Source organism: Lampris incognitus, chromosome 5 (assembly GCF_029633865.1).
Source record: "Lampris incognitus isolate fLamInc1 chromosome 5, fLamInc1.hap2, whole genome shotgun sequence".
Taxonomy (NCBI): Eukaryota; Metazoa; Chordata; class Actinopteri; order Lampriformes; family Lampridae; genus Lampris; species Lampris incognitus.
In genome coordinates this window covers 59889296-59912827 of record NC_079215.1, presented here as the reverse complement: position 1 = coordinate 59912827, position 23532 = coordinate 59889296, and the positions used below count along the sequence as shown (strand labels likewise).

Here is a 23532-nt window from a genome sequence, read left to right as displayed (position 1 = left end):
TATACGAGATGTACTGATGTACCCAATTATGAAGCAGAAATACATGTAAAACACTTTGGAAACTACATGTCCGCTTAGTATACTGTTCACATACACCACCATGCACACACACACACACACACAAACACACACACACAGACACACACACACACACAGACACACACACACACACACACAGATGTAAAAAAAAGTGCAATTTAGTGTCACCTAGAATTAAACTTTAAGAACAAACATTGAATTGGACTGTAAAAAGTCAGGTGCCATGCTAATAAAATCATGCACTACTCCATGCTCACAAAGCTACACAAGTGTCAAACCAGAAACAAGTGATCCAAAATCAAAACACCACTGCAAATGGAAACATTCAGATACAGGTGTGGATATTTACCAGGATTTGTACCTGCACCGGGTCCTTTAAAAGCATGATATCAAGTTTAAAAACAACACCTCCATTAGTTTTTGTTTCAGTTCATGACTCCATTGTTCATTACATAATAATTCTCTTGACCAAGTTAAACCTCTGAAAAAGGTTCTGTTTAAGGCCCGTGGTAACTGCTGCACTATTATGTTCACCTTGTTTCATCTACTGGTTAAAATTTACCATTTCATTGTTTCACCTACTGTTTCATCTACTGGTTCATTGTTTCATCTACTGGTTAAAATTTGCCATTTCATTTGCCATTTATCTGGAAGAACACAGTATGTCTGCTATAATAAACATTGAAATTCTCTTATGTTAAATATGGTGTACCTCAGAGCTCGGTTCTTTGCCCTCTACGTTTCCTCTCTTTATACTTCCCCTCTTGGCCAAATTATACACAGTCATGGAATACATTTCTATGACTATAAGGGCACATTGGATATTGATCGTGCACAGATGACTAATTTAGATGCCTACTTGGCTGCCATGAAAAATTAGATGCTACTAAATATCTTGCTTTTAAATTTGGATAAAACTGAAATGCTGGTCATTGGCCCTGCTACACACAGATACAAATTTGATCAAGTAACAACAACAATCGAAAACTCTGTGATTTCACAAAGTGTGACAGCCAAAAATCTTGGTGTTATGTTTGATCCCAGCCTTTCCTTTGATAAACACATTAAATAAATCATGAAGACTGCCCTTATTCACTTACCTAACAGAGCTAAAATTCAGTCTTTCCTGTCCATGGCTGATGCAGAGACTCTAATATATGCATTTGTTTCATCCAGACTTGATTACGGTAATGTTGTTTTCAGGTCTGCCACATGCTAGTACCAAAAGTCTTCAGATGCTTTAAAATGCTGCAGCTAGAATCCTAACTAAAACTAGAAAATTTCACCATATTACACCAATTCCTGCCTCCCTTCATTAGATTCATATCCATGTTATATCAGACTTCAAGGTGCTTCTGCTGAATAATAAAATCATAAATGGGTTTGCCCCATCATACCTGTCTGATCTCCTTAAACTGTACATTCCATCTCGAGCTCCCCACTCTCAAAATATAGGTCTCATGTGTGTACCCAAAGTTAAAAAGAAGTCAGCTGACCTGGAGTCCTTTCATATACTTTATTGAAGGGTTTCCCTTTTATTGAATGTACTTTTTATTTACCTGGTTGTAACGAAAATACTTATAGATATATGTGTACAACTTTATATTGTCTTCAAAAATATGGTTATTATGTGGAATTGGAATAAGAAATCCCTGCGTAGTCCTTTTTTTTTTGAGCCTTGGGGGGGAGGGGGGATTCCTGCATGTTTATTTTTGTTGTTGTTGTTGTTGTTCGTGTGCTTTGTATACCTGTTCCAAAAAAACTTGAAAATTGGAAAATAAAGTTTAAAAAAAAAAAAAGAAGTCAGCTGGGTGGTGTAGCGGTCTAAGCATTGGCTTTGTGTCGATGGAGTTGCCCACTGGGGACAGGGGTTCGCGCCTCGGTCTCATCAGATCCGACTATGGCCGGATTCGATGAAGCAGTAATAATTGACAATGCTGTCTGCGGGACGGAGTCGGCTTGTGTTCGTCACATGAATGCGTCTCTGTGTGTGTCGGATAAAGCAGTGGTTCGGCCTGGATACGCCCTGTCACGGAAGTGGCGAGGTGTCTCCTTTGAGGCTGCCGGCCGGAGAGATGCAGTTGGCGAATGCAAACAGTACGAGGCTGGGTGTTTGAACTAGAATAGGGAGTGATTGGCCACTAAATTAGGAGAAAAGGAGAAAAATCAGAAAAAAAGAAAAGAAGTCAGCTGGTGGCAGGACTTTTACCTATCAGGCCCTGTTCTTGTGGAATAATCTGCCTGTTGCTCTCAGACAATCAGTCTGCTGAGTCCTTTAAGTCCATACTTAAAACTTATCTTTTTGCCTTAACCTATTAGTTTCCCTTAAATTGAGTATTTCACAGCCTTTACTGCAAGGAGGGTTGGTTTCTGTCTCAATGAGTTTAATGAGCACTGTTCTGCTGATGAGATTATAGTGTATAGATTATTGACCTCTCTTCTCTAGTGTATGTGAATGTTGTGATTTAAGACTCCTCAGTGTGCATGTGTAGTCTTTCCTTCCAGGTCTCCATGGTGACATTGGTCACCACCTGGACACTACTTGGCATCCTCCTCACTACATTTTTTATATATCTTATAAATCCATATAATTTTGTTATCCTTTTTCAATGTTATGTCCTTCTCTCACTCCAATGTGTGACTAATGTTTTTTTTTTCTCTTGTCATGTGTATGTGAATGGTGTGATGTGAGTCTCTTTTGTGTGCATGTGTAGTCTGTCCTCCTATCGGATCTACATGGTGATGGTGTCGTGTGGCTCAGGTCCTGGGCTGTTCCGGTGGCATGACACTGCTTGACATCTTCCTCATCATATTCTTCATATATCTTATAATTCCATTATAATTCTGTTAACCTCTTTCAATATTGTATTCTATAAATTGTGTTTTATTCTGTATACAAAACATCCATTGCACATCTGTCCATCCTGGGAGAGAGATCCCGCCTCTGTTGCTCTCCCCGAGGTGTCTTCCTATTTTTTTCCCCCCGTTAATTTTTTTTTTTTAAGGAGTTGTTCCTTATCCGATGCTAGGGTCTAAGGACAGGATGTTGTATTGCTGTAAAGCCCCCTGAGATTAATTTTTAATTTGTGATATTGGGCTATAATAATAAAATTGAGTTGACTTAAGGGTGGTCCGGCGTAAGCCTTTTCTGAGCCAGGGGTTCCCTCAGCTCAACTCTAAATGCCTTAAAATAATGAACATATGCTTATGAGATTTTTATATTGTGTTGTGAAATAAAATGGATTATTAAATTTCAGTTTGTAAAATTTCAAAATGATGACTGACTAGCTAGTTGCTGACAAATGGCTGTCATATATGTGTCAATCACAGATTAGCCTAATATTAGCTTGTCATTGATATCAGTGTTATGTGGACTATGATGTTTACGGGTGACATTGTGATCTGTAGCAAGAGTAGGGTGCAGGTGGAGAGGTGGAGGTATGCACTGGAGAGAAGAGCAATGAAAGTCAGTAGGAGCAAGATGGAATACCTATGCGTGAATGAGAGGGAGGACAGTGGAATGGTGAGGATGCAAGAGGTGGAGTAGAGGTGATGAAGGCGTATGAGTTTAAATACTTGGGGTCAACTGTCCAAAGTAACGGGGAGTGCAGAAGAGAGGTGAAGAAGAGAGTGCAGGTGGGGTGGAGTGGGTGGAGAAGAGTTTCAGGAGTGATTTGCGATAGAAGGGTACCAGCAAGAGTTAAAGGGAAGATTTACAAGATGGTTGTGAGACCAGCTATGTTATGTGGTTTGGAGACAGTGGCACTGACGAAAAGACAGGAGGCTGAGCTGGAGGTGGCAGAGTTGAAGATGCTAAGATTTTCATTGGGAGTGACGAAGAAGGACAGGATTAGGAACGAGTATATTAGAGGGACTGCTCAGGTTGGACGGTTTGGAGACAAAGCAAGAGAGGCAAGATTGAGATGGCTTGGACATGTGTGGAGGAGAGATGCTGGGTATATTGGGAGAAGGATGCTGAATATAGAGCTGCCAGGGAAGAGGAAAAGAGGAAGGCCAAAGAGGAGGTTTATGCATGTGGTGAGGGAAGACATGCAGGTGGCTGGTGTGGCAGAGGAAGATGCAGAGGACAGGAAGAAATGGAAACGGATGATCAGCTGTGGCACCCCATAACAGGAGCATTCAAAAGTAGTAGTACATTGATATCAGCATTATATTATGATTCAAAACTTTTTAAAGTTTTTAAAGACTGTCTCACAGAATAAAACCTCTCTTCAGTTTGTCCTGACCTTATTTTACATGTTTAACCAAAACACCATTATTTTCCCCCATAAAAACAGTCTTAAGAACCTGTGGCAGAGCTAACTCCCAGGTTGACATACGAAATAACTTCATCAAGACATTGAGCTTCACAAGCACTTTCAGGATTCTTCATGGATTCGTAAAAGGCCTTTAGTGGAACCTGGACTGATACTGAGCAGTGCTGCAGGGGCCCTCAGGGTTTAGAGAGAGTCACTCACAGCCATGTGCCTTGAAAAATGTACTAAGGTGAAGAGGTGAGACCCAAAGTGCTTAAAATGTGAATTATTGTGCTGTTTCACTCATGACTAGCTAGCCTTACCAAAACAGCTCACAAGCAAAATCCTTTTCATCTCTAATTCACTGCTTGAAGAGAACTTTTGTAATAAGGCCTTTTTATAAATGTCACGTCACTGTTTACTGTTTGATCGCTTCTAATCTCTTTTCTTCTTACTTTATGAAGACCTGTAGACAATACAATGGTTAAGTTTCCTTTTGTGTTTTGCAGGTACATGGCTGTACCTGCAAATGACACCTACACAACAAATTTTGAATTCTCCATTTTCTGTGAAATAATTTTATTTACACCTTTCCATGCTGGAGGAGACTAATTTGTTCTGTTTTCATGTAGACAAATGTACCTTTATAAACTATTTCATTTATATGTTTAATGCCTCTTATGTCAACCTACCAATCATGAGTGTGGTGCGAGGTCATGCAGTGACAGAAATCCAGGAACAAGGAAGTGGGGTTTCTCTTCGGCGGTAGATGACAGTTGAGAAAAGGGAATTTTGAGAGCAATGTGGACAACACTACTCATATTCTTGAGTGTAGTTTAGTGACAGTTGAATTGAGACTCACAGTTTTACTGCACTGTATGACTTGGTATTGAGTGATATTTGGTTCTATCTAAGTGGTCTACTAGATTTTAGCTAAGAAAACATTGTTGATAGCATCGTGCTACCTGTGTGTAGGCGGCACATGTGGCTATCTTGCTAAGAGGACACAGCTTAGCTCCCGTCAAGAGAAACAGTCTTCCGGAAAGAGACAGAAGGGACTACAGAACCACTGCGGGGTTCAGCCGCTGACCGACGCCATTTGTGGAACTTGGCTGGCTAAGCCAGGAAAGCCTGTGGAGCTGTGGGGGTTCAGCCACCGACCGACGCCTCATGTGGAACTTTGCTGGCTGGCCCTAGTTCGCTAGGGCCTGTTCCAGGACTGCTTTTCAGAACCTGAGCAACTTTTTTTTTCTCTCCATGCTGTTCACACGAAGTGGCCATTTTATTTTTAGGCCTCAACACCCGCAAGCAGCAACTCAGACCTGCAACAGGAATTGGTATTTGGGGTTGTCTGTTACTTTAACAACCAGCGTAGTATTTTAAGTGTAGGGGCCCAATAAATGTATTTAGCAGTTGTGAATTTACATGGGAGACTACAACATTGTGTGGAGTTACATGAATGTGGTAGCTTTAACAATTTATGCTATTGCCTTTTTTTTTTATTTGTGGAGATATGTTTTTGAACACATTCTGTTGTTTATTTTGATGTCTGTAAGAGACATTCTATTCTAACAATATAGTTAATAGAACGTGTTAGTTCTTACAATATTCTATTCTTACAATATAGTTAATAGAACGTCTATTCTTACAATAGAGTTAATAGAAAATTCTAGCTAATAGAATGTTGTCGCTTGTGTGAAATTCATTGTTAGTAAAGTGGTTATTTGGTAATAATCAATGACTCATAAGGGATATGTGTAGGATATAACTTGATGTGGAGAGAAAATTTTAAGATTTCTAGGACCCAGGACATCACTTGCAGTACCACTTATATCGGCTAGGGGGGGCTACATTTACATGTTGATGATGGCCTGACGGCCTGTCCAGGGTGCCTGTCGCCCAATGACTGCTGGGATAGGCTCCGGCATCCCCGCGACCCAGAGAGCAGCATAAGCGGTTCGGATAATGGATGGATGGAATGGATGGCATTCTATTCTCGATTTAAAATGTTTTGTTTGATACATCACACTTAACGAATGACACACATTCAGAGTGACTTCTCTTTTTTTCTGTCAATGTTTGATCATCATATTGTTTGTTCTACTGTAAGTCACTTCTCACCCGTCGTGGCTCATCTATGGGAATGCTCGCCAGATGCTGGGAACGCGGCCCTGATGACATTACGTCAAAACGGTTCTGCTCTCGGATCTGTGCCAGAACAAAACAGAGAGACTTTCACCATACACATTTGCGACAGCTGAGTTTCAAACACATATAAGAGTGAAGACAGTGAGTGTTGTTGTACTACAGCCATGAGCTGAAATGTGGAAAATCTGCACGAAGCAGTGCTGCTGCGCCAACCTTCAGCACTGCCCTGCAAATAAATATGGTTGAACCTGAATTTTAGTTGTTGATGTTTACTATCTTCTATCACCATTTTCTGTCATATCTGTTTGTTAACCGCAACAACTTCAACCTCACCACTGCCTTCTTTATTCTGCATGGAGAAGACATACAACTATGAATCATTAAACTGAATGATTTTTCAGGTTTAAGTCCTACCAGACAGTCAGCATTTACTAAGCAGACAAAAAAAGGACACATGATTTAGATATTTGAGGCTTAGGTATTGTCAGAAATATGCTGGTGATAGAAAGTATAAAAAAGGATATCCAGATTCTGATTCTGAACTATATGGGTATATAGTTCAAAATTCAGGGGCCTCATGTATCAATCGTTACTATGGGCAAATGCAGTCGTACACACCCATGGGATTTTTTAGCCCTGAAGTTTGTCTCAGAGACCAGTGAAGAACCTGGTTAACCCCTGAATTTAGACACCGATTGGCTAACACTGATGACTTTGCAGGCCTGGGTGATTGCTCGTTGCAAGAGGTAGACAATAGATGTTAGGAGGAAGGAATTACAAATAACTATCATGCTTTGCTGCTGACTGTCAGACATTCTAGAGGGCTAAAAAATTCCATGGGTGTGCATGCACAAATTTGCCCATAGTAACGACTGATACATGAGGCCCCAGGACTGGAGCTATAAACTAACTGTAGTATTCGAATCACTTGAGGTTTATCTAGGTGAGAGCACTGTAGGATGAAAGAAGGATTTGGAAGAGCGATAAACTCACTTTGTTTCTCTTCTCCAGTACCTCACTGGGATTTGTGTTTAGGGGGACAAATTGATTGGGGTCCTCGATCCGAATTGGAGGGCCTGTTTCCTCCCCCTTCATCCACTGCATGAGGGAAATCAAACAAACAAACACACAAAACACTTCAAACTCAAACAATAAACATCATTATATGAGTAGCAGGGTTAGCAGGATTCTTACATTTGATGTTATATAATCTATTTAGCTCTGATGTAATCCAACATGTATGCTACCCTGTCAGGTCAATAATGACAGTAACAACAAAAAAAGTCTAACAACATTTTACATTGTAGGCTTTTTACATTCTACATTGTATGCTTTATTTTCAATCTTATCTTTATCTTTAATCAGCAAAACAGTAGCACAGGTTTCAGTTTGTAAAGTCACCATCATTACAAACAGCCAATAGTTCTCCTCAAGATGTTAATACAATAACATACAACTGACAGGGATCCAGGATTTGAAGTCTATTGTACTGTTGAACTTTGGATACAAATGTAAAGTAAATGCTCCAAAGGTGAACAACATTCAACATTCTCTATTCAACCAATAGAGGGGAACCTATCATAAGTTTTCAAAATAAAGAAAAACTACCAGATCAAAGCGCATCACACAGTACCAGTGTTTAACCTCGTACTAACCTTTTTACAACATGTAAAGAGTATACCACATTTACCACATTATAAATGTGCCACATTTCATGGACCAAATTAACTCTGTGGACAACCACATCGAGCTCACCCTGGGAGGGTGTGAAAAATGACAGGTTAGCGTTCCTAGACTGTGAAATTGTTATTGATGATGGGGGCATTTGACGTGTGGCAGTTGATGTGTACCTTAAACCAACACATTCTGATCAGTACTTAAGGTTTGACTCTCATCATCCACTGGAGCACAAACTAGGAGTCATTAGGTAGCTGCACCACCGAGCTGACAGTGTGCCCACCAACACAGCGGCCAGAGAAGGGGAGAAATTCCACATTAAGCAGGCCCTGGGTAAGTCTGGTTATCCTAACTGGGCATTTGTCAAAGCCAAGAAGATGCACCAGCCGATCAAAGAGAGGAGAAGGACAACTGCTGCATAATGCCTAGTCCACATGTACATGGGTATTTTCAAAAATGAAAACGCCTTTTCTTTGGGTTTTGGCCTTTCGTCCACACTAACATATGTAATGCATTAACATCGCAATTGGGTATTTATCTTGACAGAATACAGAGTTTAAAAACAGTGGTGGTCAAAATGACCGCCCATGGTCATGCTGGAAGTTTCTATGTTCCAGTCGTTGTTTGGGACTGTTTCAATAGTTATTTTCAGTTCCTTTTTTTTTTCTTTTTTTTTTTACATTTCACGTTTTATAGGCCTTGTTACGTTTGTTGGATTAGCAATATGTGTTTTCTGTTTTGTTTTTCAGGTAATATTTCCACTTTTTCAATTTTGCTTTTCAAGTTCGACCATGTCTCTCTGAAGTTAAGTAGACACGTCGGTCTTTGACTAATTGGTGGGACCCTTTAGTCGACTGGTTAACATGGTTACTTGCAGGGTGGGGGACACGGGTTCGCGTCCCAGTTGTGGCGGTTCCCGGACTGCCCCCTGAATTGGCTACAGTATTATATTTGTTAAAATGTTGATTTTGGTGTCAGTCGTTCCCTAACAGACATACATACAGACACATGTAATGCAGCAATATTTCAATTGGGTATTTATCTTGACAGAATATAGAGTTTAAAAACCGGTGGTAATTTTGACCGCCCATGGTCGTTTTAGGTATGAATGAAATCCCGGTCGTTCTTAACACTCGCTTTGCTTTAGAGTATTCCTTACGCTTCTGCAGGACCGCTGGGGGGTAACCTCGATCAGAGTACATTAGTCTCTCGTTCAAAAACACCTTCTTCTTTCCCAGTGCCTTGCGCAGAATCTGCTTTGGTGCTGTAGAGGAGGAATCTGGTTGTTATTGACCGTGGCTTGTCCTCCTATCCTCGGAGGGTCTCGGGGTGAACGATCGGTGGGCTCGCTCGACGTCAAGCTCCGTAGTTGGGGGAATCTCCAGCGTGTCCCGTAGTTACTGTTCTACAAACTCCACCATAGATGACCCCTTCGCTCCTTCGGGAACATTATAGAATAATAATAATAGTAATAATAATAATAATAATAATGATAATGATAATAATATTCTTCCGTCGAGACCTCCCTTCTTGGTTGGGTAGGTTATTTTCTTGTCCATTCATCACTTTTGCTAAGCCACTGTTGCACATTTTGAACGCGATCTTTCACCTTTGCAATTCGCGTCTCTGCCTCCGCTATTTTTTGATTAACGCTGGCGAGCTCGGATTTAATATCGTTTAAAAGTTGTTTTATGTTTCTGTGAAAGTCCCGTATCCTCTCCAGAACTTTTGTTAAACTGGCCGCTTTGTTTGAATGAGGGTCAGCGTTAGCTTCCCTGTGCTGTCTGTATAGGACGGCTGGTCTCCATATTTTCTTCACTTACAGGCTCTGCAACGGTAAATTGTTTTTGTTTCCATCCCTTTTTCCCATTCTTCCCCCTAACCAGTTCAAATATTATCAAAATATTTTTTATTTGACAGTTTAATGGGGCGAAATAAAAATTTTTTTTCGGAGGAGCTGTTATTTTAGGCTGCTATGCTGGGTGATGATGTCACCAGAACCTAAAACACGTTTTCAAAATCATTGCTAGAACTACTACTACTACTTACTACTACGACTACTTTCGGCTGCTCCCATTAGGGGTTGCCACAGCTGATCATCCGTTTCCATTTCTTCCTGTCTTCTGCATCTTCCTCTTTCACACCAGCCACCTGCATGTCCTCCCTCACCACATCCATAAACCTCCTCTTTGGCCTTCCTCTTTTCCTCTTCCCTGGCAGCTCCATATTCAGTATCCTTCTCCCAATATACCCAGCATCTCTCCTCCACACATGTCCAAGCCATCTCAATCTTGCCTCTCTTGCTTTGTCTCCAAACTGACCAACCTGAGCTGTCCCTCTAATATAATCATTCCTAATCCTGTCCTTCTTCGTCACTCCCAGTGAAAATCTTAGCATCTTCAACTCTGCCACCTCCAGCTCCACCTCCTGTCTTTTCATCAGTGCCACTGTCTCCAAACCATATAACATAGCTGGTCTCACAACCATCTTGTAAAGCTTCCCTTTAACTCTTGCTGGTACCCTTCTGTTGCAAAGCACTCCTGACACTCTTCTCCACCCACTCCACCCTTCATGCCCTCTCTTCTTCACCTCTCTCCTGCACTCCCAGTTACTTTGGACAGTTGACCCCAAGTATTTAAACTCAAATGCTTTCGTCACCTCCACTCCTTGCATCCTGACCATTCCACTGTCCTCCCTCTCATTCACGCATAGGTATTCCATCTTGCTCCTACTGACTTTAATTCCTCTTCTCTCCAGTGCATACCTCCACCTCTCCAGGCTCTCCTCAACCTGCACCCTACTCTCACCACAGATCACAATGTCATCCACGAACATGGTCGTCCATGGAGACTTCTGCCTGATCTTGTCCGTCAACCTGTCCATCACCATTGCAAACAAGAAAGGGCTCAGAGCCGATCCTTGGTAGTCATTGCTAGAACTATAATGGTATTATTAAGTACTCATGTCGGTAGTCTGTATTGGCCAGTACCCACATGTAAGCACTTGTACTTGGTCAGAAAAAAGTGGTATTGGTGCATCCCTAGCTAAGATACTGTGGGACTTCCGGATCCAGACAGATAAACAAGTATTGGCCAACCAACCAGACATTGTGGTGATGGACAAAGAATGGAAGACTGCAGTGGTGGTGGATGTAGCAATTCCACCTGACAATAACATCAGACAGAAGAAGGAATATGAAAAGCTGGAGAAGATAATTGTGATAAATCTGATATGATCTTCATCGGTCCCAAATCACTTACCAAAACCATTCACAACTTCTGCCTCACCATCGATAACTCCACTCTGTCTCCCTCCACACACATCCGCAACATCAGAATCATTTGACAGCAACCTCTCCTTTGAACACGCCTATCAAATCACCAGAACTGCCCTTTTCCATCCAAAAACAGCTTGTCTCCACCCATCACTCTCCTCTGCTGCCGAAACTTTTTATCCATGCCTTCATCACATTCAAAAGTGACTACTGCAACAGCATTCTTTAAGGCTCATCATCCAAAGTCCTAAACAAACTCCAGTACATCCAGAACTCTGCTGCTTGCCTGCTCACCCACTCCTGCTCCTGTGACCACATCACCCATCCTCCAGAACCTCTACTGGCTCCCTGTTCCGCAATAGATCTCCTCACTCACAAAGCCCTCCATAACTAGGCCCCCTCCTACCTCATCGAACTGCTCCACTATCATACACCTTCCTGCAGCCCTCGCTCTGCCGATGCCAACCTCCTGTCTCCACCACGCAGGACCAAGCACCAAACCTTGGGCAATAGAGCCTTTGCCATAGCTTCCCCCTCCTTCTGGAACTCTCTCCCCAATCAGACATTGCACTGATCTGTCCACGTTCAAATCATGAATCAAAACTCACCTTTTCAGAATTGCTTGTGAAGTGCGATTATTATTTTTTTTAGAATTTTTTTTTATTTTGAGATACTTTTTTGATCCCCGTAGGGAAATTATGCCCTGCATCCTAGCTGTGCAGCTAGCAGAAGTGGGCAACTGCTGTGCAGCACCCGGGGACCAACTCCAGTTTGTCTTGCCATGCTTCGGTCAAGGGTACAGACAGGGGTACTAACCCTAACATGCTTGTCTTTTTTTGATGATGGGGGAAACCGGAGCACTTGGAGGAAACCAACCACAGACACGGGGAGAACATGCAAACGCCACACAGAAAACGACCTGGGATGACCCCCAAGGTTGGACAACCCCAGGGTTCGAATCCAGGACCTTCTTGCTGTGAGGCAACAAAGCTAATCATTGCACCACCGTGCCGCCCAATTGAAAATATTATGACTGACACTGCTACTAATACTATTACTACTAACAGTAAAATCCTTAACACTAAAACTATTACTACTACAATTAAAATTATTACTACTAACACTGTAACTCTTAATAATGTTAAAACTCTTAATAACGCTAAAACTCTTAACACTAAAACTATTACTATTACAATTAAAATTATTACTACTAACACTAAAACGCTTAATAACAGTAACTCTTAATAACGCTAAAACTCAATAACACTAAAACTCTTAATAATGCTAAAACTCTTAACACTAAAACTATTACTACTACAATTAAAATTATTACTACTAACACTAAAACGCTTAATAACTGTAACTCTTAATAACGCTATAACTAACACTATTACCTACACTACATTGGCCATTGGGGAGCAGGGTTGAAGAGAGAAGGGCTCTTTCATGACAGAGCTTGGGGGAACAACGGGAGCAAAAAATCCTCCTCAGCCTCCTAAAAAGTTGTGTTTTATGTTTTTGGTGTGTTGCTTTTCAGAATAGGAATCGAAATCATGTCTGTTGGCCACATAGGCTTTGCACTTACATGTAATTTGAGTCCTATTTCATGGCTCTCTCAGCGTACGTAAAGTGTGGCGACGGTTCGCTTTGTGTTTGGTGTGAACACACCATTAGTGTCAGATATAAAGCTGCCGCCCCCCAGATGCTGCCCCCAATCAGACGCTCTTTGCCACTGCTCGGCTGTTGTCGGCTGGATTCGCTGTTGTTTTCTTTTTTGTCTTTGTCGCCTTTTGTATGTATGTGTGTTGTTTAAATCGGAGAGTACCGCTGGCGTCGTGTGTGGCTGCCGCTTCTCCCACCGTCTTGTCTTTCCCCTCTCTGTCCGCGTTTTGTCGGCGATCCGTGCTAGCCGCCCTAATTGGCTAACTGGCTAACCACCTCTTGGCTAACGTTAGCTTTATGTGAGCTCTGACCTCCTGGCTCTCCACGCCAGTTTGCGGATCTGGCTCCGTCCCCCAATCCCCGATGGCTTATTTATTTTATTTTCCCTCGGCAGTGGACACTATCCCTCTCTGGACCATCATCAACTGGGACTATGATAATCTGGACATCACCATCCCCTTTTTTCTCTCTTTTTTTTTTCTGGCCCACCGTGCTAGCTGCAACTGGCTAACCACCACTCGGCTAACGTTACCGTTACGTGAGCTCTGACCTCCTGGTTCTGCATGCTAGTTTGCGGATCTGGCTCCATCCCCCAACCCCTGCTGAATTATTTTCTTTATTTTCCCTCGGCAGTGGACACTATCCCTTTTTGGGCCATCATCAACTGGGACTAGCGTAATCTGGACATCACCATCCCTGGCGGCACTCCCCTTCATATCGTGAGTAGCTAGCCTCATCCCATCCGTGTTCTGCGCTATCCCTCTTACGTTTCCAACATTATTAACCCACCCGTCTCATGGAACCAACACTCTGCCCTCTTCTGTTTTTACTTATGTTACCCCCCTTATTACGACTACATAGAATGCCCTGGTTTCCCTTTTTATTTTCTCCCCTGTTTAGTTTCCCTCCTCCTCCCTTATACTACTCTCCTGATGAACTCCTGTCCCTCAACAAAAACTACCGGCTATCCTCAGTTGCACGCGCCTCCGCTCTGTCTGCTGGCATCCTCTGCTGCCGCCGTTATCTTCATCGCAGCCGCAAACACTCCCGTCATCTACTTCCTTCCACTAACCCCGATACGATATCCCACATCCAAACCGTATGCTCCTACTTCCCCCCCTCCACTACTAACCTGGACAACCTCAGACCTCTCCAGCATGCCCCCACTATGTTGCCCTCTCATTCCATCAACCTTGCCCTCCTTAACACTCGATCACTAAATAACAAAGCCCTTATCCTACATGAAACAATCACTGATTTGACTTTCTCCTGCTCACTGAAACCTGGCAACAACCTGGCGACTTTTCCTCCCTCAACGAAGCATCCCCCCTTGGTTTTGGCTACATCTGCAGACCCCGTCCCTCCCGTCGTGGAGGTGGTCTTGCTGCCTTATTCAATCAGAACTTCAGGACCACTGAGCACTCACTCCCCACCGTCTCATCATTTGAATTCCTCGCTTTTAAAACCTGCTCAATGGCTGTCATTCTCATCTACCGGCCACTCACACCAAATCCATCTTTCCTGTCTGACCTCTCTGAACTCCTCACAATAGCCTCATCTCTCTCCTCACACTTACTACTGCTTGGTGATTTTAACATCCACATTGATTTACCCACCTGTAAGTTTGCATCAGAATTCATCACTCTATGGGACAATTTCAACCTCACCCAGCACGTCACTTTCCCCACCCATGTCAAAGGCCATATCCTTGACCTGGTCTGCTCTGTCAATCTACCGATACACAATATCCATCCATCCCCATTTCCTCTGTCAGACCATAATCTCATCCAGTTCACTATTTCATCCCCAACTCCTCGGCCACACCTCCTCAGAGAAATAACATTCCGCAATACTAAATCTATTGACCCCCTCCAACTCTCCAATCTGCTCTCCTCTGCTCTCCCCCTGGAACCAACCTCTACCTTACCTGATGATCTCACCAATCACCTCAACGCCACCCTGTCTGCCTCCCTCAAGACACTGGCCCCTCTCAAAACAAAAACAGTCTCCTTCAACACCTCTGCACCCTGGTTCACACCTGAGCTCCGCACAATGAAACAGACTGCCTGCCAACTGGAACGACTTACCAAGAAAACATCTCTCACTGTACATCAAGAAGCCCACAACCTCCACCTCTCTGCCTACAAAGATGCCCTCACTGCCACCAAGTCTGCCTATTTTTCCACCATCATTAATGATTCCAAACACAACCCCCACACCCTCTTCGCCACTGTAAACAACCTCCTCAAGCCCCGTGCCGATGCCCTCTCCAACTCTACTGCTGAACAATGCAACTCATTTCTCCAATTTTTTGCAGACAAAATCGCTGCTATCAACAAATCACTGTCCCCTGCGTCTGACTCAGCAGCACCCACTCCGGCCCCTCTTCTCCCCATTCCTCTTGACCTCCATACCCCTCCCCCTGATTGCCGCCTCTCCCGGTTTGTTCCAGTTGCCCCTACCACTATCTCTGAACTCATCAGCTCATCAAAATCCACAACCTGCTCCCTTGATCCCCTCCCCACCCCCCTACTGAAGAAATGCCTCCCTGCCCTATGCCCCTACCTCACCAAACTTTTCAATTCCTCACTGTCCCATGGAATTGTCCCCTCTTCATACAAAACTGCAGCTGTCACCCCAATTCTCAAGAAACCTGGTCTTGATCCATCCTGCCTCAACCACTACCGGCCAATTTCCAATCTCCCCTTCCTCTCTAAAACCCTGGAACGCATTGTCGCCACACAACTCCAAACCTACCTACACTCCAACAACCTACTTGAACCCCTCCAGTCTGGTTTTCGCCCACTCCACAGCACTGAAACTGCACTCCTTAAAGTACTTAATGACCTCCTCATCTCTGCTGATACTGGAGCCCTTAACATCCTCATCCTCCTCGACCTGAGTTCAGCCTTCGATACTGTGAGCCACAACATCCTGCTCACCAGATTGAAAGATGTCGGTATTGAAGGCACCGTACTCAGCTGGCTCCAGTCTTACCTCTCCAACAGGTCACACTTCATCTCACTTCACAACCACTCCTCTGTTCCATCCACAGTCACACAAGGTGTTCCCCAAGGTTCTGTACTCGGCCCACTCCTTTTCATCATCTACATCCTCCCTCTTGGTCAGATTCTCCGCCATTTCAACTTGGACTTCCACTGTTATGCTGATGACACCCAGATATACCTCAGCACCAAATCCTCTCACAATCCACCCCTCTCTCACATCGACTCCTGTCTGTCTGCAGTTCAAGTCTGGATGAGGCAAAACCTCCTCAAACTCAACAGTGACAAAACTGAACTCCTCTTCATTGGCTCCAAGTCCACTCTCAGCCAAATCAACAACCTTGCACTCACCATCAATGGCACTACTGTCTCCCCATCCCCCCAGGCACGCAACCTTGGTGTGATCCTTGATCCCACCCTCTCACTTGAGCCACATTGCTGCCAAATGGTAAAATCCTCCTTCTATCACCTTCGCAACATTGGAAAAATAAGATCCTTTCTCACACGCCCTGCTGCTGAGATACTGATCCATGCCTTCATCTCCTCCCACCTTGATTACTGCAACTCACTCCTCTGGCATCAGTGCTAGCTCTATCAAGAGACTCCAATTGGTCCAGAACGCATCCGCCCTACTTTTACCTTTCACCAAATCCTGGCACCACATCACCCCAGTCCTAAAAGACCTCCACTGGCTACCCATCTCCCACCGCATCAATTACAAACTCCTGGTTCTTACTTATAGAGCCCTTCAGAAATTGGCTCCCCCATATCTCACCGATCTCCTCTCCCCCTACCAACCCTCTTGGTTCCTCAGATCCACCTCAGCCTCCCTTCTCTCTACACCCAGGTCCAACCTCCACAGCTCTGGTGACCGAGCCTTCTCCAGAGCAGCTCCCAGGCTCTGGAACTCACTTCCCCAAATCATTAGAGACTCAGAATCCCTCTCACTCTTCCAATCCCGTCTCAAGACACACCTTTTCTCCATTGCCTTCTTGTGCCCCCCCGTCCGCTCATACACCCCTGGTCTGGGGCAGGCTGGGGACTGAGCGCTTGACCTGCATCTGTGATTTATGATGTTTGTTTTTCTTTCCCTTTATATCTGTCCAAGTCGGAGAGTACTGCTGGCGTCGTCTGTGGCTGCTGCTTTTATCTCTCGTAGCCCCCCTTCCCATCCACCCCTGTATGTCTGTGTTATGTTCATCGGTCGTCTTGTTTCACTCCATTTATTGTAAAGTGACTTTGAGTATTTGAAAAGCGCTATATAAGATTGATTTATTATTATTTGCTTAACATAGAATAACAGCACTACACTACAAAAATCTTCAGGTATAAACACACAAGGATTGACTACGTGCAGGCGAAATAAGAGGGGATAAAGTGCAATGGGTCAGAGAATATAAAGGAAAAAGTACAAGAGAGCGAAGAACCAAGGCTACCGTCGGTGGTGCCATCTTGACGTAGTGGCTCTTTTATGTTCATTTTACCTTATGTAAAGTGTCTTTGAGTACTCTGAAAAGTGCTCAATAAATAAAATGTAATATAATGATAATAATGATAATAACAATTATTATTATCCATTATCCAAACCGCTTATCCTGCTCTCAGGGGCGAGGGGATTATTATTATTGCAGCGAATTAGGGGGGCAGCCCGGAAGCACCGCCACAGCTGGGACGCGAACCCGTGTCTCCCACACCACAAGCGACAACGTTAACCAGTCGACTGAAGGGTCCGACCTGTTTGCCAATGGCTAATGTGTCTACTTATTTGTGTACATTACACTACCCCCCCTCCTTCGGGAAGCATGTCCCCGCGCTTCAGCCTATCAGCTCCCTCACGCCTCTGGGCGCACGTGCTTCCGATGACCTCACGGTCTCACCATCCCACTTCCGACACCAATGCAGCGAATCGGGGACAGCCTGGGAACCGTCGCCACAGCCGGGACGCGAACCCGTATCTCCTGCACCGCGGGCGACGCTAACCAGGACTGGTTTTTGCAGCGAACTCAGGGGGGCAGTCCGGGAACAGTCGCCACCCGGGACGCAAACCCGTATCTCCCGCACCGCGGGCGACAACGTTAACCTGTCGACTAAAGGGTCCAACCCATTAGCCAAGGGCTAATGTGTCTACTTATCCATTCACGTTACATTATTATTATTATCTCATCTCATCTCATCATCAGCTACTTTTCCAGGGTCGGGTCACGGTGGCAGCTAGCTAAGTAGGGCACTCCAGACGTCCCTCTCCCCAGTAACGCCCTCCAGCTGCTCCTGGGGGATCCCAAGGCGTTCCCAGGCCAAATTGGACATGTAGTCCCGCCAGTGAGTTCTGGGTCTACCCCGGGGTCTCCTCCCAGTTGGTTGGGAGGAGCCATTTGGCTGGGAGTTGGCTGGGGTCTACCCTGGGGTCTACTCCCAGTTGGCTGTGAGGAGCCAATATTATTATTATTATTATTACTATAAGTAGCAAGGGCTGAAAGAGGAACTAGAGAGGGTTTGGAATGTGAAGGCTAAAGTGGTCGAGAACCTCCGGTAGAGGACCCGAGAATGAGGAAGGCACAAATAACACCCACATGGGTGAGAGGAGGGTTTTCTAATACAGACCCACTACCACGTATACATGCACAGTCTTTCCCACCCTCACCCGTTTGCCGACACACACAGACATAAACAATCTCCTCCGCAGAGGTTTGGACATTACACTGCACTGATCAAACAACTCTGCCCCAACAGGAAGTGATAGCGCCATTCCAGCTGGCACTACTTTTCAAAGTAGATGCAAACAAGAGGATACCATATCCACATCAAGAATAAGGAAATCATATCAATTATCTTTGGCAAAATTAAACTTAAAGACAAAATTAAAACTTAAAAGAATTTCAAAGGGATGCATTTCGACACATTTACACTATTTTGCTTTTGTCTGCCTTCTTGCAATGTGCTGTGCATGCTTTTCATTTTTGCAGCACCCCAAAATTTTTCTGCGCACTGTCGGCAAATTCTTAATTATTCTCCTAACAAATCATTTAAACAATTTCACTACAGCCCACTACTTCCACTGGTTTTTTTTTTTGAAAGTTATACAAAACAAAAATTCAAGCAACTTAAACATTTAGCCTTCCTCAACTTAACGGGAGTCTGTACTGCCGGAACTACCATGTTTTCAGGACATATCCATGGAAACTCATCACATGTTGGTGAGAAAAAGCAAGATAAAATGCCCTTTTCCACAAAAAACGGTCTGTGTGCTTTTTTGATAATATATCATTGAAATTCTAAAGAATGTTTTGACTGGTGTCATACATAGTTTATATACCGTATCTTAAAGGTAATAATCATGTTATTTTTAAAGACGGTAAGTACTTGGTTACGACAGTCAGTCACTTCAGGCAGAGGTCTTTCAGTCAGTGTGACTCAGAGCTCTGCGTAGGAGAGTGAAACAAACCGTCTGGCTCACCGTAATGACGCGGGCCTGGTGACGCTCGTCGTTTACGTCCACGCTGACCTTGGTGTAGCTGTTGGGGGAGGTGAGCCAGCGTGTCTTTTCCCGCTGCTGCCGCTGCTGCTGCAAGAACTTGAAGGGCAGCCTGGTGGCACCGCCGTCCATGTCATCCTCCAATGTGAACGCTGTGACAGTGGCCGGAATCTCCACTTCACTCTTGTGCCGTGGCTTGTCCCGCATGATGGGGTGCCGGTAGGTGTAGCCCGTCCTGTAGCCCTGCCATGGCCAAGCAGACAGGAAGACAGTGCATATCAGGTATCATCTCTTTTGAGTTTGGCTAAACTTAACCTAGCTTGAAATATGGACGGTGCCAGCAAACGATAGTAGGACAAAGCTCAAGTGAAATAGGACTACAATACAAACAGCACAAGATGAGGAACAACATAAAACAAATGCAAAACACATGAATGTTGATGCATCCAAAATGGCAAAACTAAAAACACATTAGTAAAAGTTCATGATAACAGATAGACCATGTGTGCGTGGGTGTAAACACAGCATTGTCATCATCATCATCATCATCATCAATTCCGTAACCTATGGAGGTCATAGGAGCACAGCTGATGCCTCAACAAGTCTGGTTGAGTCATCATTGTGTTTCAGTAGGGGGAGTACCTGGTGGTCCCTATCTCCTCTCCAGGTATGGATGGTCGTTGGTTCACAAAGGAACTCATCCGCCCTTTGACAGGTTTAGTTTTTAGTCCTGCTGGGTGTCCACACACCCTCCTCACAACAACCCAAGGGTTGAAATGGGAGTGTCGGTTTAGTCGCCGACGACCGGACGGTTGCAGGACGCACAGCATTGTAGAAGGTGTTAAATGGATTGTGCTGCTAGGTAGTGTGTGGAAGAGGACCTCATTACAGCATCAAAGTACAGTGGTAAAAACTAGCCAAGGTCAACATACTGAACCATGTCAGGTAGTAAACATGGATTATGAGACCTATAGAAAAAAAAGAGCGAAAAAAAAAGGAAACCAGTTGTCCTGACGCTCACTACATTAAAGGTCCCATGAAATGAAAACTATATTTGTATTATTTTTATCTTTTATAAAATAAATTAAGTGCTTATAAATATGCACTTAATTTACATGTATTTGACACAACAATATTTTGTTTTATTTTTGTATTTATAAGAATAGCTTTTTCTCTTCCTGAGAAATACATTAATTTTGAGTTTTTCAGTTATTTTTTGAGCAGCATAGAATTTGAAATGTCATTTTGAGCTTGAGCTGGCATTAGGCCAATATCAATCCACAAATAAAGGTATCGAAAAATGATAAGATTGTGTCATTTCTATTCAAGATTACATGATAACAGATTTCCACAAAATATAATAATATAATTTAAATTTAAGTACAAAATTATATCAGAAATGATCCTTCCGTCCATCCCCTATCGAAACCACTTATCCTGCTCTCAGGGTCGCGGGCATGCTGGAGCCTATCCCAGCAGTCATTGGGTGGCAGGAGGGGAGACACCCTGGACAGGCCACCAGGCCATTACACACACACACACAAACACACACACACACACACACACACACACACACACACACACACACACACACACACACACACACACACACACACACACACACACATACACACACCTAGCGACAATTAAGTATGGTTGTGAACCATGGCATGTTATTTTTGTGTGTGGAGAAGGTCTTTGTTGGCACACGTCTTCACAAAAGCTGATGTAAGATGTCACAATGTCAGTTAGTTCACCCAGGTTGGCAGTTGCAGCTTTAAACACACGCCAATTGGTGCAGTCAAAACAGTTCAAATGAAATGAAATTAAGGTGCAAACAAGTGGACTGTATCTTATGTAGAGGGCCCGATCTGAAAGGGAATGGAGACTGCAAAGTGATGTCAGGGGAGACCTCAGCTAGGCAGCATCGGATGGTGGTCCGTAGTATGACTTTGGAGACCAAGAAGAGGAAGAGAGTGAAGGCAGAGCCAAGGATCAAATAGTGGAAGTTGAAGAATGAAGACTGTTGTGTGGAGTTCAGGGAGGAGTTAAGACAGGTACTGGGTGGTAGTGGAGAGTTGCAGGATGGCTGGGCAACCACTGCAGAAATAGTGAGGGAGACAGCTAGGAGGGTACTTGGTGTGTCATCAGGACAGAGGAAGGAAGACAAGGAGACTTGGTTGTGGAATGAGTAAGTACAGGAAATTATATGGAGGAAAATGTTGGCAAAGAAGAAGCAGGATAATCAGAGACATGAAGAAAGTAGACAGGAGTATAAGAAGATGTGGTGTGAAGCAAAGAGAGAGGTGGCAAAGGCAAAGGAAAAGGTGTATGGTGAGTTGTATGACAGGTTAGACATTAAGGAAGGAGAAAAGGACTTGTACCGATTGGTTAGACAGAGGGACTGTGCTGGGAAGGATGTGCAGCAGGTAAGGACGATCAAGTATAGAGATGGAAATTTGCTGACAAGTGAGGAGAGTGTGCTGAGAAGGTGGAAGGAGTACTTTGAGGGGTTGACGAATGAAGAAAATGAGAGAGAGAGAAGGCTGGATGATATGGGGATAGTGAATCGGGAAGTGCAGTGGATTAGCAAGGAGGAAGTGAGGGCAGCTATGAAAAGAATGAAGAGTGGAAACGTAGTTGGTCCAGATGACATACCTGTGGAGGCATGGAGATGTTTAGGAGAGATGGCAGTGGAGTTTTTAAACTAGATTGTTCAACACAATCTTGGAAAGTGAGAGGATGCCTGAGGAGTGGAGAAGAAGCATACTGGTACTGATTTTCAAAAATAAGGGCGATGTGCAGAACTGTAGCAACTACAGAGGTATAAAGTTGATCAGCCACAGCATGAAGATTTGGGAAAGAGTAATAGAAGCTAGGTTAAGAGGAGAGGTGACGATTAGCGAGCAGCAGTATGGTTTCATACAACGAAAGAGCACCACAGATGTGACGTTTGCTTTGAGAATGTTGATGGAGAAGTATAGAGAAGTCCAGAAGGAGTTACATTGTGTCATTGTGGATTTAGAGAGAGCATATGACAGGGTGCCGAGGGAGGAGGTGTGGTATTGTATGAGGAAGTTAGGAGTTGCAGAGAAGTATGTAGGAGTGGTGCAGGATATGTATGAGAGCAGTGTGACAGTGGTGAGGTGTGCGGTTGGAATGACAGATGGGTTCAAGGTGGAGGTGGGACTACATCAAGGATCGGCTCTGAGCCCTTTCTTGTTTGCTGTGGTGATGGACAGGTTGACGGACAAGATCAGACAGGAGTCTCCATGGACGATGATGTTTGCTGATGAAATTGTGATCTGTAGCGAGAGTAGGGTGCAGGTTGAGGAGAGCCTGGAGAGGTGGAGGTATGCACTGGAGAGAAGAGGAATGAAAGTCAGTAGGAGCAAGACGGAATACCTATGCGTGAATGAGAGGGAGGACAGTGGAATGGTGAGGATGCAAGGAGTGGAGGTGACGAAGGCATATGAGTTTAAATACTTGGGTTCAACTGTCCAAAGTAACGGGGAGTGCAGTAGAGAAGTGAAGTGAAGAAGAGAGTGCAGGCATGGTGGAGTGGGTGGAGAAGAGTGTCAGGAGTTATTTACAACAGAAGGGTACCAGCAAGAGTTAAAGGGAAGGTTTACAAGATAGTTGTGAGACCAGCTATGTTGTATGGTTTGGAGACAGTGGCACTGATGAAAAGACAGGAGGCGGAGCTGGAGGTGGCAGAGTTGAAGATGCCAAGATTTACGTTGGGAGTGACGAAGAAAGACAGGATTAGGAATGAGTATATTAGAGGGACAGCTCAGGTTGGACAGTTTGGAGACAAAGCAAGAGAGGCAAGATTGAGATGCCTTGGACATGTGTGGAGGAGAGATGCTGGGTATATTGGGAGAAGGATGCTGAATATGGAGCTGCCAGGGAAGAGGATAAGAGGAAGGCCAAAGAGGAGGTTTATGGATGTGGTGAGGGAGGACATGCAGGTGGCTGGTGTGACAGAGGAAGATGCAG

At 44.1% G+C, this 23532-nt stretch overlaps 1 protein-coding gene across 1 annotated transcript in view; it reads right to left on the bottom strand.

Annotated features, from left to right (window-relative positions):
* The window catches only part of add3a (adducin 3 (gamma) a), a 124952-nt gene that overhangs the window by 9139 nt on the left and 92281 nt on the right, over positions 1-23532 (bottom strand). The window contains exons 10-12 of the mRNA XM_056279827.1: positions 19516-19776; positions 7437-7541; positions 6417-6503 (exon numbers count right to left, since the gene is read on the bottom strand). Coding sequence (XP_056135802.1) covers positions 6417-6503; positions 7437-7541; positions 19516-19776 — 453 coding nt within the window. The remainder of the gene's footprint in view (positions 1-6416; positions 6504-7436; positions 7542-19515; positions 19777-23532) is intronic.